Source organism: Camellia sinensis, chromosome 1, assembly GCF_055761805.1.
Source record: "Camellia sinensis isolate YWXY chromosome 1, ASM5576180v1, whole genome shotgun sequence".
NCBI classification, from domain to species: domain Eukaryota; kingdom Viridiplantae; phylum Streptophyta; class Magnoliopsida; order Ericales; family Theaceae; genus Camellia; species Camellia sinensis.
In genome coordinates this window covers 171,190,002-171,206,216 of record NC_138961.1, presented here as the reverse complement: position 1 = coordinate 171,206,216, position 16,215 = coordinate 171,190,002, and the positions used below count along the sequence as shown (strand labels likewise).

At 42.3% G+C, this 16,215-nt stretch overlaps 2 protein-coding genes across 2 annotated transcripts; both read right to left on the bottom strand.

The window, feature by feature from the left end:
- Positions 1 to 5,445: 5,445 nt before the first annotated feature.
- Positions 5,446 to 6,234, bottom strand: LOC145820707 (uncharacterized). The gene is made up of 2 exons (XM_082917302.1): positions 5,783 to 6,234; positions 5,446 to 5,623 (listed from the first exon to the last, which is right to left on the bottom strand). Exons 1-2 carry the CDS (start codon positions 6,232 to 6,234, stop codon positions 5,446 to 5,448), a joined length of 630 nt encoding a protein of 209 aa, XP_082773428.1.
- A 2,202-nt stretch (positions 6,235 to 8,436) lies between these two features.
- On the bottom strand, positions 8,437 to 8,811 carry LOC145820705 (uncharacterized). The gene has a single exon (XM_082917300.1). It carries the CDS (start codon positions 8,809 to 8,811, stop codon positions 8,437 to 8,439), a length of 375 nt encoding a protein of 124 aa, XP_082773426.1.
- Between the last annotated feature and the right edge of the window lie 7,404 nt (positions 8,812 to 16,215).

The following is a 16,215-nucleotide window of genomic DNA, read 5'->3' as shown; positions in this document are numbered from 1 at the left end:
CTGCTGGGCTTATTCACTTGGTTGGTCATCTTGGTCATCCAACCCAAATCAGCTTATTATCTCCGACCGCGCTAACTCTCATGATCAGTCTAATGACAAGCTTGGTCGACGATTCAACTTTTCAACCTGTCTTTTCAAGAATGACACCGGTCTCATCGCAAACACGCATCATTTGTTTATTGGCCTCATACAGCCAACCCAACTGTCCTACGACGTCTTTTCAGATTCAAATTTTTGGCGCCTCTACCTCTTTCATATATATTGCACATCTGTTCACATCTCTCTCTTCACTGTTCATCATCCCTCTCCATAGACGATCCAGGACCCATAACCTTGATTTCTTGCATTCTCTACTTCAATCGACGCATTTCTCTAGTGGATTCGGCTCCGTTGCTGCCTCTGGGGAAGCATCTCTCCAATCGAAGTTCTGATTCGTGCTACAATCAATAAGTCTTCAACTCTTCCACTCTTTTTTTGTCCGTTCCTCATGCTTGCCTTGTATTTTTGAACTCCAACTCTCGCATCTACCCTTACGAGGAAGATTAACACACCTAAACACTATCAAAAAATGGAAAGGATTAGGGTTTCGCATTGCTTTTGACATCGAAAAGCCCTTATGCCCTTAGTCTCCCACACTGTTCATCGTCTCTTGTGATGAATACGTGTGGATCTGGGACTGGCCGAGCTAAAAACAGCTTTTGATCTGAAAACACAAGTAGACCAGACAAGTTTGCTATTCACAGTAGAAAATCAGGCTATCGAGCGAATATGGGCATACGACCGGGCTAAAATCTGGCCTGCTCGCATGACCGAGCTGAAAAGTGATCACGCGCGACCGCGCTATCACTTACACTTGATTTTTAACTACAGAATCCTAAGGGACCAGACACACCAACACCAAGGCTCTCAAAGACCGAGCAGCCACCGTGCACCATTTTGCCAAATCAATTTTGTCGGACTAACTAAACTGGTCTCCCATGGGGCGCTATCACTTCCTTGTTAACATGCTGAGCGAACTGGCCGAGTTTTGCGAGGAGTGTGGCGTCCCAACCAATGTACATCTAGAGCTCGGCGAGGAGGACATAAACCCATGGGGTAAATTGGAATCTTGCCCATTCACCGTGCTCATCATAATAGAAGGGGGGCTGCGATTTCCCGTGTAGCCTTTAATGTGCGAATTCTTAAGGCACACGAGGCTGGCCCCCCCACAAGTATCAACCAATACTTACAGAATCATAAATGGGGTTGCCGAGTTAAATAATCAACTGGGGTTGTAGTTAGGACTGGTCGAGATCTTGCGTCAATACACGCTCGGCCGCACAAAAGATGGTTTCAATTATTACTTAAAAATAAGACCGTGCAGAGAGCGATTAATGACCGGCACACCGGATAAGGACATGCACGATGATGATTTTTTCTGGGTGACTGGTAATTATGAAACAGCTAATGTGCCTACCTGGTACATCAGCAAGGACTTCATATAAGCCGAGCTTTTTGATTACTTATTTTGTCATTATAAATTGTGTCGTGCTAATTGTCTTCCTTTTGTAGCTATCGAAGAGTTACAAGCCAATTATCATTACCTAAACGAAGAGGCGATCGGGGCCGTGCTAAGGTATAAGCACCGAGATTGCCACGAGCTTCTCGAGTATGTACCGAGCTACCATTGCTCGACTCCCCGCAAGAGCAAAGTTACCGACCTTCTCCAGGCTCCTTCCCCTTTACCTGACCCAACTTTCCCCGACATGCCCATAATTTGGTTGACTAAGGAGCAAGAGATGGCAAAAAAGAGCCATATCAAGAACCTCATCACCGCTACCTCCACCAAGATGCCGAGCAACCCACCGCCTGCACAAACTGCCGATCAAAGTTCTGGGACCGTGATAGCGTTGGCTTCAACCGCAACGCCGAACACTGAATCACGCCGGGCTGGCAAGAGGGCCTTTTTAGCCAATCCTTCCATTGAGTTGGAGGTTGAACTCAACACTGAGCACGCGATAACTAAGATCGAACCAGTTCCGGCCTGGAGACTGAAGTTGAAGTGCAGGAGAAATCCTATCTCGACGAACGCTTCGGAGAAGGGAGACAAAGAACACCTCATTGCCTTTGATCTTTCAAAGTCCCTATTTCTCCCTGAAGACATGGTGGGGATCAAGCACGTGTCAGACACCCGGATGGTTAAGTCCGCGGTTAAGTCAATGACTAGGGTAAGAGTTTTAAAAAGATTTTCTAAGTATTTGCTTGGTTTATTTCTTGCCTGGGCTAACCGTTCTCTATTTTGTTGCAAGCCATCCAAAAAACACATCTCGTCATTGGTCGTATTACCAACTTGCGGTAAAAGTTGACCGAGCTGAATGCTGCTAGGAAGAATGTCTAGGTTGAATTGGGCCGAGCTAAAGCTTCACTTGAGATTTCGAATGTTGATAATGTGCAACTCCTTGGCCAACTCGGTAGAGAAGAGCAAGAGAGAAACACCTTGAAGGCCGAGCTCGAGGAGGTGAAAAAATCTACGGACAAAGTGGTGGATGAAGCCAATAATCTCGGCTTCAAAGAGGCCGAAGAGAGCTACACAAAGTATGTCGAGGCTACTAAGGACATCTTCTTCAAGTCCGGCTGGAAGGCAGCTTGCGAGAAGCTCGGCCAAGGACCCGAAATCGAGGTGTTCACCTCTCTACCCCCCGCCTTCTTACCGGGTTATATGGTGTCCTATGCCAACGATGTCTTCAACTTTCTGCAAGAGGAGTCCAAGGAAGAGGTTGTAGGAGAAGGTGGTCAAAACCAGACCGGCCAAGGGGAACGTAGCGATGCAACCACCGTAGTGGACATGGAGGAAGCCGTCACACAAGCCAAGGACGAATTTGTTGATCTTTCCCCTCTCCCATTGTTTAGATTTGTGCTCTTTCTTGTTTTCTTTTAGAAGTCTTTTGTAACTGGGCTATTAGCCCCTTACTTTTGTACTTAGAATTATAATCAATGAAATTTTTACAATCGTTGTTACTTGCAATTGTGTTGTGTTTCTTCATTACAACTGTGTTATATACTTGAACAAAGCATCCATTCATGTAATCGTGCAAAACATCTCGCCTAAACTTGGAGTTGAACATGCCATCAACTCTAGTAGCCGGGCGAAGCATTGAGTTCAATAATTCGTCAACTCTCTTAACCCAGGCAAAATCACCTCGGTTAAAAGCTTAAAGTTGAACAATTCATCAACTTATTGGATTTGGCAAGATCACCTCTGTAAAAACTTTGAGTTGAACTCATCAACTCTTTTGACCAGGCAAAATCACCTCGGTTAAAAGCTTTGAGTTGAACAATTCATCAACTCTTTTGGCTGAGCAAGATCACCTCGGTTAAAAGCTTTGAGTTGAACAATTCATCAACTTGTTTGACCGGGCAAGATCACCTTAGTTAAAAGCTTTGAGTTTAACAATTCATTAACTCCTTTGACCGGGCAAAATCACCTCGGTTAAAAGCTTTGAGTTGAATAATTCATCAACTCGTTTGACTGGGCAAGATCACCTCAGTTAAAAGCTTCGAGTTGAACAATTTATCAACTCCTTTGACTAGGCAAGATCACCTCGGTTAAAAGCTTTGAGTTGAACAATTCATTAACTCTTTTGACCGGGCAAGATAACCTCGGTAAAAGCTTTGAGTTGAACTCATCAATTCTTTTGACCGGGCAAGATCACCTCAGTTAAAAGCTTTGAGTTGAACAATTCATCAACTCTGTTAACCGGGTAATATCACCTTGGCTGGGAGACAGTTGCCCCTTATTCATTGCAATCTATTAACCACGATAAATTTTCTATGTATAGTAATTCATTTCTATTACATAGCTTTCATAAATTCACATGGTGACTGAAAGAATCTCATTGGTAAATTGGGGGAAATGCTTGTCCCTTGCAAAAAATTACATCAAAAGATTGAAACTTAAAATAATACAATTTCGGATTGGCCGCGTTCCATAACCGGGGTATAGCTTTGCCGTTTAAGTCCTCTAGATGGTATGCCCCTTTGCCCGCCAGATCGGTTATCTTGTAAGGCCCTTCCCAGTTTGCCCTTAGCTTCCTTTTGCCTGGCACAAGAGTGTTTGCCCATCACCTTGCTCAGAACCCAATCCCCGACCTTGAACTGTCTAGAGTGAACTGTTTTGTTATACTTTTTGGACAGTTCTTGTTGGTATGCTGTGACATAGATCAGTACTTTTTCTCGGCGCTCTTCTGCAAGGTCCAATTCTAGAGTGATGGCTTCGGCGTTTAAGTCTGGCTCAAAATTTTCATTGCAGATGGTAGGTATGCCGATCTCCAGTGGAATGACCGCCTCTATGCCATATGCCAAAGCGAATGGTGTCTCACCGGTTGAGCGTCTTGACGTAGTTCAGTAGGCCCAGAGAACATTTGGAAGTTCCTCGATCCACTTTCTTTTGGCCTTTTCCAGCCTTTTTTTCAACCCATCCAGAATGGTTTTATTTAATGCCTCCGCTTGGCCATTCGATTGTGGATAGGCTAGCGACGAGTTGTAGAACTCTATCCTTAGCTCCTCGCAAAATCCTCTGAACAGTCTTCTATCAAACTGGGTGCCATTGTCAGAGATCAAAGCCTTGGGGACTCCAAACCGCGTTACTACATTCTGCTAGACAAATTTCTTCACATCCTTTTCTTTGATTGTTGCCAGGGACTCAACATCGACCCATTTGGTGAAGCAATCGGTTGCTGTAATGAAGAATTTGCGGTTGCTTGGTGTAGTTGGGAATGGTCCCACTATATCTGGGCCCTACATTGCGAACGACCAAGGGCTTGTAAGGGGGAGAAGTTCTCTGGCCGGCTGATGGATTTGGTGGGCAAACTTTTGGCACTTCTCGCATTTTTGCACATACTTTTGTGCGTCGGCTTGCATGCAGGGCCATCAATATCTCTGTGAAATAGCACGGTAGGCCAGGGATTTTCCCCTAATGTGGCTGTCACACATACATTTATGGATTTCAAACAGAAAGGCATCGACTTTGCTCAGATGGACGCACTTTAGATATGGGCCAGTGAAGGACTTCTTATATAGGTTTCCAGATAGAGAGAGCCAAAATTGCTTAGATTTCACCCGAATTTTGTTTACCTCTTTCTTGTCAGTCAGCAGGATTCTTTCTTTCAAGAAAAGGACGATGGGATCCATCCAAGAGGGACCTAGCTCGGTGCAGAGAACTTCTGTCTACTCAGAGCCTTCGATGCTAGGTCTTGGGAGGACCTCAATTAGGAGAGGGCTGGGAGTTGATTCGTCGGCCATGGAAGCCAAACCGGCTAATTCATTTGCTTGATCATTGTTTTCTCGGCCGATTTGTTGAACGCGTATGGCTTGGAATTTTTTGATCTGCTCTCTTACTAGAGTTTGATATTTGGCCATGCGGTCATTTTTGACTTCATATTCCCTAGACACTTGGTTTACAATGAGTTAGGAGTTGCTGTAGACCATTAGCTCGAATGCTTGCAGTCGGAGTGCGCTTTTCAATCCAGCTAGCAGTGCTTCGTATTCGACTTCGTTGTTGGATGCTGGAAACCCAAGCGTGATGGAATGTTCAATGGTCAGTACTTCTGGTGAGATCAAAACTACGCCCAGTCCAGCTCCATGTCTGTTTGAAGCACCATCGACAAAAAGTTTTCACATTTTGCAAATAAAAAACTTCCAACATTCTACAAGGTCTTGGGATTTTTGAAGGTTCAGGTGTTCTAAGTTGCCCGGCTACTCGGCTATTTCCTTTTCAAGCGCGCTGTCAACGATCACAACAAACATGCCTTCATCCCCCCTTGGCGATGCGACGTTGGATCCAACAGGTTGTCCTGTTATTTCCAAATCCAACGACGCATTGCCAGGTTGAAGTAGGCTTTCAAGTGATGGGTTTGTAGACGGATGAGCAACTTCCGCGTCGCTTTCCACGTTCGGTTTGATGGGAAGCTGTGCAATTTTCGCCGTGCCTACCCCCTTCTGCCCAGTTGCCTCGGTAAGGTCCACTAAGCAGACCGGGTGACTTCCATGTGAGAATTCTGCAACGAAGTCGGCCAATGCTTGGGCTTTGATAGCGGTTCGAGGTTGAAACTTGACGTCGAATTGTCCCAACTCGACTGCCCACTTTAGGATTTGGCCGGAGAAGTCTGCCCGCTCAAACAAGGCTTTTAGAGAGAACTCGATCAACACCACGATCATGTGAGCATGAAAGTAATGCGCCAATTTCATTGAGGCCATCATTAGTAGGGGTGTGCATAATACCGCCGAAACTGCCAAAACCGCACCGAACCACACTGCCAAGACAAATTCGTTATTATTTGCCAATCGAACCGCCGGTTTTTGGTAAGAAAAATGGCAAATTCTAGTGACACTTTTATCAATCCGCTGGTTTCTATTTTTCTTCCAAACCGCACCGACCCGCACCGCTATTAAATTATATTTTATAAGATTCTAAAAATTCTTTTTTACTTAAGTTTGCTTGTTGTTCTATACCTTAGAATATAGTATTACATTACTGCTCGAGGGGAATTTAAGATGTCAGTAATCCAAAATAAAATTGGCTTCCAATTCACTTTTCAATCCTTTTTTTTTTTTTTTTGGCCATGTTGCAAACTTGCATTAGCTCACTTTTCAATCTAAATACTTTTCAACAGTAAACATTTTTAATATATTGTAATCCTGAATGATATTAATTTTATGTATTGTATTTGATCATTGTAGCTTCCACAGATACTTGTAATGAACTGATGGCATAGTCGTTGATATTATCATGTTGTTGTTACACTTGCTGCATCAGAAGAAAGCTTCGCAAGATGCTTAACATCACGGTATCTCTTGTCTTTTTTTTTACTCTTTGATTTAAATTTTGTAATTTGAATTATATTTTTTATAAACCGCCAATCCGCCCGAACCGCCAAGGCAAATCCGTCATTATTTACTAACCGAACCACCGGTTTTTGATAAGGAAAATAGCAAATTCTAGTGACACTTTTATCAATCCGCCACTCGCCATACGGTTTCTATTTTTCTCTCAAACCGCACCGACCTACACTGCGCACACCCCTAATCATTAGTGCCAAGGTAAGCTTCTCTAGCGGCAGTATCTCGACTCCGCCGGGAGTAAGGTTTTGCTAACATAAAAGATCGGCAGGTGTTGTATGCCTTCTGCTCTCACTAACACCGTGCTGACCGTATGTTGGGAAACGGCCAAGTAGAGATAAAGTTCTTCGCCCTACTTTGGCGTGACGAGAAGTGAGGTAGAGGATAAGTACGTCTTTAGTTCGGTTAACGCCTTGTCACATTCTGCATCCCACGAAAACTTTGATTTCAAGGCTTGGAAAAAAGGGCGACAACGATCTGAGGACCAGCTTATAAATTGATTAAGCGCAACTGTCATCCCGGCAAGGTGTTGCACGTCCTTTACGGAGTTAGGCTGCTTCAATTCTTGAATAACTTTGATTTGAGAGGGATTCGCCTCAATCCCACAGTTGGTGACCTAAAAACCCAAAAATTTTCCTAACCCCATGCCGAAGGCACACTTCGATGCATTTAGATGCAACTTGTGTTGTTTGAGGATGGCGAACATCTCTACTAAGGAGCCAAGTAGTCGGTCTCACATTTGCTTTTCACGACCATGTCGTCGATGTATCTTCCATCGTTTGGCCGAGCAATGGAGCGAACATCTTCGTAACCATCCTTTGAAAGGTTGCTCCAGTTCTTTAATCCGAAGGGCATACCTTTGTAACAAAACAATCCTCTCGGGGTCATGAAAGAAGTGATCTCTTGGTCGAGCTCATGCAGGGCGATCTGATTGTAGTCGCCGTAAGTGTCCAAGAAACTGAGGCGGTTGTGACCGGCCATTAGGTCCACCAGTTGGTCGATTCTGGGCAAGGGGAAATAATCCTTAGGGCAAGTTCGGTTGACCGTCTCGTAGTCAAGACAAACTCACCATTTCCCATTTTTCTTTGGCACTACTACCGTGTTGGAGACCCATCGTGGGTAGTGTACTTCCGAAATAGCCCTCGCTTCGAGCAGGTTCTTTACCTCTTCCGCCACTACTTTGGAGTGATGAAGCGTTGATCTTTGCATTCGTTGAATGATCAGTCGAGCGTCAGGGAAAATATTGAGTTGGTGGCAAATGAAGTTTGGATCGACGCCAGGCATGTCGTAAGGCGTCCATGCAAACAGTTTGATGTTTGCCACCAAGAAATTAACCATCTTCAACCGTTCTTGAGCGGTCAGGCTGGATCCTAACAGAAAGGACTTTTCAAGATCATTCTCGTTAATCCTTACTTCCACCAAGTCTTCAACAGCTTTCTCCTCAGCCCTGGTGCCCACTTGATCTTCCGATCCCTCAGTCATCTATACGAAGCCTTTAGCAGCTCAGCTTCCGTTCACGGCCACAAAACACTACTTGGCCATGACTTGATCGCCCGACACTTATTCTATCTTCTTGACAGCAGAGGGGAACCTCATGACTTGGTGGTAAGTCGATGCCACCGCCTGCATGGCATGAAGCCATCTTCTGCCCAAAATCAAGTTATGCGTGGAGGTCACTTTCAGCACCCAGAATTCCACTTTCTTGACGACGGACCCTGCTTTGGCTGGTAGAATGATCTTTTCTACAAGCCACTCTGGCTGCGAGTTAAAGTCGACCAGTGGTGAGGTCACTAGGGCCAAGTCCTTGTCGTTTAGCTTTAGTTGCTTGAAGGCGTCGTAATACATTATTTCGACCGAGCTACCCTGGTTGATCAAAATGCACCTATTGTCGAAGTCCTTCACGTAGAGCGTAACTACTAACGCATCATTGTGCATCGTTTGAATGCGCTCGAGATCTCTGCTCGAAAAGCTGAGTACATCCGTTATCTCGATTTTACCTTTTTTTACGGCTGGTTGGACCGACATAACTTCCCTCATATGCTCTGTTTTTTTTATTATCCCTCAAAGCTCACATACCCGCGCTAGCTCTACGAGACCATAGATCACATTGCCACGCCTTGGGGGGGTACTTCTAAGGTGGCCAAACCGTTAGGCTCAGCTTGAGCATGTGGCATGGCCTTGGCGCCGCCATCAATATAGCGATCTAGGTGGCCAGCAGCCACTAACTCCTTTAGATACTGCTTCAAAGGGACGTAATCTTTTGTGTAGTGGCCGCGCTCGTCATGGTAGGTGCAGTGGTATCTCAGATTGAAGCCTCTCTGCGCATCACCCAACTTAGCTGGAAACCGGACGTATGCCTCATCGCGAATTTCGCTAAGGATACGGTAAATTGATATCTTGAAAATCGTGGTGATACCTGTTCGGGCATTTACTTTCTCCTTGTGTCTTCTACGGCATCACGGGGGTAGTCAGCTCGGTCGTTGTGATGACCCTTACCTCTGTTGTTGCAGTTTGCTCCGCAATCTGAATCTCTATCGTTGTTGCTCGGACGGTTTGCCTCATGTCCGACCGCGTGGACCTTTCCGGCCACTCTTTTGTCTGCTGCTACCGGATTCACCTTCGTAGTAGCCGCAGTAGCATCATCCTCAACTCAGATGTGCTCATTGATGCGTTGCATCAATAATTCCATGGTCGCCGGTTGGTTCATGGTGAGCGAGTCTCGAAGTCTATGTTCAATTGGGAGACCGCGCTTGTATTGAGTGATTGCCAAGTTGGTCGGGCAGTCAAGGATTTCATTGAAATTTTCCTAATACTTGGCGTTGTACCCCTTGAGTGAGTTGCCCAGTTCCATCTTGATGCTCAGAAGATGGTCAACTTCTTTGGGCGTTTTGGTGTTTGTTTTGAATCAGGTCACGAACGCCTTCGCCAGTTGTTGTCACCTTTCGATACTTTCCTCCGGAAACCTCTCGAATAACTTCAGGCCCAACTCGCCCAGACTTGATGGGAATATAAGGCACATAAGTGCGTCGTTTCGCCTGTAGCTGGCCATGACCTACCAAAAATGGCTTATGTGCATCTATGGGTCAGTTTTTCTGTCACGATCTAAACCCACCCCTAAAAGTTTGGCATTGTAACCAGCCAGTAATCCTTAGATTACTAAAGGCCTTCATGTACAAATAAAAATAATCGGGGCTTGTGGAAGCAATAGACAAAAACACCAATAGTTCAATGAGTTGTTCATTTATATGAACAAATGTTTACATGCAAAAAAAATGTTAATTTACCCACTTACATTACATAACGTATAACATAATATCTTATACAAAACATATGCACGGGTCAAAAGTGTACAACATGACCGAAAGCTTGCTAACGGCTTTCCAGGCCTAGCCTTAACTCGGAGGCACCCAAAACACTTGGTAGGCTTCAAAACGGTGGCTCGATAAAAACCCTTCTACCCTTGCCCTCCAGAACACTCACCTATAAATATACATAAAAACAGTGAGTTAAAGCCCAGTGAATAACATTAAAGTAAAGGAGTTAGTGAACGCATTCCACATATAACATATCCATAAAACAAATCATGTCACAATCATTCATATCAGTCTCATATCAGAACATAATATAATGGTACATCTCACAGGACATAACCCATAGATCGTCTTCCGACTAGAGTAATCAGTTCCGGATACCGATTAAACACATATCACCACAATGAAGTGGCTAACGAGATCTCGTATCACATGTATGTCATGGACTCGCACTAATGTGCCGTCCCCCATGACTTGAGACTATCCGTGGATGCCATAATAGATTCGCAAATAGGATATTCGTTCACATAATCAGGATAGCATTTTAAGAAACCATAGCTTATTGATAACAATTAAAACATAATTTATATTAACATATCTTTACAGAAATGTTACTCACAGTGGGCTTCCAAAACCGGTTGCATGGTCTTCAAGTCTTGACCTACAAATACAAACATTCTTAGCACAATTTCTCAATACACATTGACATCGAGTCATTAAGTTGATTCTTAACTTTATTTGGTTATCCGTCATTCATTCATTCAGTTATTTTTATTTTTCTTTTTTAATTTATTTCATACTCATGAGATGCTAATGGATGTAAATGACATGTGAAAATCATGTAAATGAAGGCCTGGAAGTCAGAAAACAGAAAGAAAACAAAATTGGAAAATCTGCCTTGTTTGGCCGCACGTGCTGTGGTCCTTGCCGCACGTGCAGTGCCCTGGTCGTACGAGTGGTGGAACTTCAGAATGCAACTTTAGCCAAAAAGGGTTTGGCCACTCGAGCAGTCTAGGTACAATTCCAGCCCAAAAATCTATTCAAGTGTTAGAACTCAATCTTTGACAAAACCAACTTCAAATTCATACATTTCGAGGCCCAAAACTCATTCAAACAACTTGAATTAAACATCTTTCACTTGAAACATAAATCATAACTCAATGTTTCATGCAAAGGATCAAACCTTGAATATATATGGAAAATCATAATACATGCACATAAACTCAAAATCCATGGAGATTTCCCCTCAAATTAAAGAATCGTGTGAAAAGGAAATATGTATGCACAAGAATTTCATGAACTCATGCCAAATATGCCAAGCTCTTGAGCTCCAAGAATTTCATGAACTCATGCCAAATATGCCAAGCTCTTGAGCTCTTTCTTACAATTTACTCTTTGAACTCATGAGAGTTCTAAACAAGAATTTACACCATGAAACTTCTTAACTTGCTAAATATTTAAGGTAATACAACTTAGATGCATGAAATTAGAGGATAAATCTTACCTTGGATGGTTTAATTGGCGAAGATTTAGCTTAATCACCTTTTGTTCTTCTTTTTCCCCTTGTTTCTCTCTTTGTCCAGAATTTCTCTCCCTCTCCAAATGTCTTGAGCCCTTAATTGATAAAGATGAGCTCAACTCTCATATATACATATTAGTGTATAAGTGAAGCCAAACATGACTTAGCGAATCAGACGAAATCAGTTTTCAATTAAACTTCCCAAATGACTCTAAAAATTCCCAATAGCATATCCATGTGCTCAATTTCTATTTCTGAACCCTTGAAGGTCACCAATTTCGGTTCCAAAGTCGTAGCTCCAACAGATATTTTTCTAATTCAGACAGATATTCTCCAATTAATTCATATTATCAAATAATTAAATAAGGATAATTGTGACATGCATTTTGGGGCCATTACATTTTCCGTCATAGAGCGTGAACTTGGGCTAGTGAAAGCCTGCAGGAAGCGGTGTAGTTTCTATCTCAAGGGAGAAAGGGGTGGCGCTCAGCCTCACCAAGTCTCTGTCCAATGGTACGTGAGCAGCTAGGCAGGGCGGCGTCATGACAACGTCTTCGCTGGCGCGACCTCCATGAGATAATCGCTGAAGCCCTGACACCCTTTGCATCTCATGTCGACGTGCTCTTTCCTCTAGGACGTCCCTCAGGTCTTTTGAACGGTCGGAGTAAGAGTATCTCGACATTGTTGACGGACGAGAGAGACGGTAACTACTATCTCTCGCACATGACTTCTCTATCGGCGGGTTAGAGTCGCCAACCCCATAGTTTCTAGTGATGGAAAGTGAAGGTGTCCTTCGTTGGTTCCGGCTGCCTGAGTGACGAGGTTGGGTGCGCTCACTATGCTTACCCACTCCAGTAACACCCTTCCCTTTGACTTGTCACTTTAGCGCCTCCATCTCCACCGCCAATCTCCGAGTGATGGCGTCTTCGTCTCTCAGCTTGTGCTCCAAATGCTGAGCGTGTGACTCTTCGCCGTCAGTGCGCGTCTGGGCTCTAAGAGTGGTCGAAACTCCTTGCACACTTGTTGTGCGCATCTCTAGGGAGCCCTCTAGAGGAGGTCTCTAAGCCTGCCATGGCCGGAATGGCAGGAGGGCCATCTCTCCTCCGGACTGACTCTGGGGTGATGTCGTCGACGACAGACAGTGGTGTTTCATCGTTGTGAGCCATGAATGGTGATCGTAAAAGCTTGGAGGACAAGGTTTGGTCTATCAAAGTTTCCCATAAACGGCACCAATTGTGCAGGAAGCAACTATTCGTCGTCGCCCGTACTCCTTGTGTCCAAGCTGTGCTTCCCTCCGACTGACCTGAGAACACAAAGATGGTGAGCTACCCGGCGGTTTACTGTCGGAAAACCCCTCCGATGATCAAGTTAGCACACTTAGAGAGAGAAAAAAGAGAGGAGACAAAGTAGTAGATGAGCTCTGATCACCAGATGTTCCACACCTGTGTATGGAGGCGTAGCATCATTTATATAGTTTCTGCGCGTGCTTCTGCGTCCATTCCCCTCTAGATGTGTAGACCTGCTCTCCTCTCATGTTCCCCCACATGTCAGTGCTAATACAGCTAAACACCACATAACGAAACCGCTATACGGTATTAACACATACGGACAGTGAGATCTCCTTCCTGCGGTCCCGTCACGCCACGTAGTATTGCCCACCGAGCTATTCTTAGTGCGGTGCCATGCCATCACCGTATGACTGTGTTACTTGTTCGGTCTCATTGGTAATTCTTGATTGCGTGCTCAACCGAGCTCTACAGCCACGACCGAGCTTCTACCCGGTAAAACCCGATCTTTTGAGGACTAATCCGGTCCAACTTAACAGAGCACACATCTCCATTGAGATGCCGAGCAACCCATCGCTTGCCGATCAAAGTTCTGGGACCGTGATAGTGCTAGCTTCAACCATAGCACCGAACACCGAATCACGTCGGGCTGACAAGAGGGCCCGTTTGGCCGATCCTTCCATTGAGCTGGAGGTTGAACTCAAAACCGAGCACGCGGCAACCAAGATCGAACCAGTTCTGGCCTGGGAGCTAAAGTTGAAGTGCCGAGGAAATCCCATCCCAATGAACGCTTCAGTAAAGGGTAGAGCAGAGTAAAAGAGAGATGCCTTGAAGGTCGAGCTCGAGGAGGTGAAGAAATCTAAGGACAGAGCGGTGGATAAAGCCAATAATCTCGGCTTCAAAAAGGTCGATGAGAGCTACACAATGCAAGTCAAGGCCACTAAAGACATCTTCTTCAAGTTCGACTGGAAGGCAACTTGTAAGAAGCTCAGCCAAGGACCCAAAATCGAGGTATTCATTACTTCTAATTTTGTTTCAAAAGAAGTTTAAAGATAATGTACTTGTCTTTATTAGTAATTGAATTATTTATTTGATCAATCTCTCTCTCTTGCTCTCTCTCTCTCTTTATAAATTAATTCTTACTTAACAATTGAAAGTTTGATTTCTTTTCATTGAAACGAAAAAAACTTCAATACAATTGTTCGATAAATATTTAATTTTATTTGAATATGTAAGAATTAAGCATGCTTGAGTTTCATTTTTTAACCTTTAAAAGTCAAAAAAAGCTAACATAATTAGATATCATTATTCATAGATCAACATTTGTTTATTAAAAAATAGATAATTCTATCATTTGTCATAGTTATATTTATGGTAAATTTTTTCAAGACTCTTGTTTCAATCATACGACTTGAATGTTTGATCCATTTAATTTTTTAAACAATTAATTTTTTCTACAATTTTTATAAACAAAATAACTTATATCACCTGTTGATTTTGTGGTATGAATTTGAATTTCATTATTAAGCCTTTGTTTGGGAAGTGTGCTAGTGTGTTAGCTTTTTTACTTTTTAATTTTTAACTTGAAACTAAAAAGTTCATTTGGTTGTGATTTTTTTTACTTTTATTATAAAAAAGTGAAATAATTATAGTTTGGATGTGACATTTTATCTTATTGACTTTTTGACTTATTTTAACTTTTTGTGACTATTTTAATCTCAAATTGGCATGCCAAACGAAGCCTAAATATTTGAGTTCAAATCTTCATTTGGTGGGGATTAAATATTATTGTGAGGTGTTAAGAGATAATATTTTTTAACAAATATTTAAAATAGCTTATCTGCATATCTATTTTTAACATTGAAAAAAAAATCCCCCTCAAATTACTAATTTTCCGTTTGTTTGAACGAAAAAAATGACATTTGATACAATAAAAAATAAAAATCACAGAAAATAAGTTTATTTAAGTTGAAAATATATGCTATTTTTAAAAGCCGAAAAATGTTTTTTGAATTAAAGTTTTACTAATTCAATTACATTATCACTTCCACCACCACCAACACGGCCTGACCATCATTACCGCCACCACTTCCACCTCCACCTCCACCTCCACTCTAGCACGACCACCACCACTAATGCAATTATTAAGAGTTGTTTTAATAAATTCTAAATAAGTTAATTTTTTTACTTATTATAAAAAGACATGCAAAAAATAGAGAGATGATCTGATTTAAATAAATTTAAAAAATTAATAAATTGACTTATATATTATTTTCTAAAAGAGACCTCATATATTAGTTTTAAGAACATAATTAATATAAAAAAAACCATATTTTATAAATAAAAAAATTGAATTTATTTTCTACCATAACAAACACAACCTAAAATAAACAACACTGCTGGGAAGCTCGAAATTGAGTTGGCCCGACTGGCTTGAATTCCAAAATGACGTCGTTTTGGCCATTTTTTCCCCCCTTCTCTTTTCTCTCTGAAATAGAGAAGCGAGAGAAGAAGAGAAAAGAATGAGAGAAGAGGGAGGGGGAAGAGAGCGAGCCGGAATTCCCTCCACCCACCGGTGCCGCCATTACAGTCACACATCCCTCCACCCACCGGTGCTGCAATCACCGTCACGAACCCATTGCGACCCTCCTCTGTGTGTATACACAAATCTATGCTATACACATAGATCTGTGTATATCTCTCTCTCTCTCTCTGTTCCCCTCTTTTCTATTCTCCTTCTCCTTCTTTCTTCTCTCTTCTCTCTTCTTTCTTCTTCCTCCTCTCAGGCCCAGTCTTGAGATTTTTGGAACCCAAAGCCGATAATCAACTACTAAATTTCTAGGGCCCTTCACATTTTTTTTTATTGAATGAAAAAAAAAATTAAGGTAAAGGACAAAATATTTGTATTAAAATCACAAAAAATACTTAGAATTTTTTTTTTAATTAATTGAATAGAAAAAAAAAATTTACATGTGCTTGTTGTGCTAAGATCAAAATATTTTTTTAAATCCAAATTCAAAAATTCAAAGCAAGAGCACTACCACTTAACAAACATAAAATTTTTAAATTATGTGATGTGAGCTATTAAACTTAAATAAATTCTTCTTAATGATGTAAATATCAATATTATAATAGCAATTAATTGTGCAAAAGACAAGATAAATATTTAATTAATTGAATAGAAAAAAAATAAATAAAAAAAAATTTACCTGTTTGCTGCTGC

What these genes read in the sequence shown, in the direction of transcription:
- LOC145820705 (XM_082917300.1), bottom strand. Translation starts at nt 8,811, where the DNA reads ATGCACAATGATGCGTTAGTAGTTACGCTCTACGTGAAGGACTTCGAC.
- LOC145820707 (XM_082917302.1), bottom strand. Translation starts at nt 6,234, where the DNA reads ATGGCCTCAATGAAATTGGCGCATTACTTTCATGCTCACATGATCGTG. An exon ending in CCAAGGGGGGATGAAGGCAT is followed by an intron (nt 5,624 to 5,782) that starts GTTTGTTGTGAT and finishes TGCTTCAAACAG; the next exon opens with ACATGGAGCTGGACTGGGCG.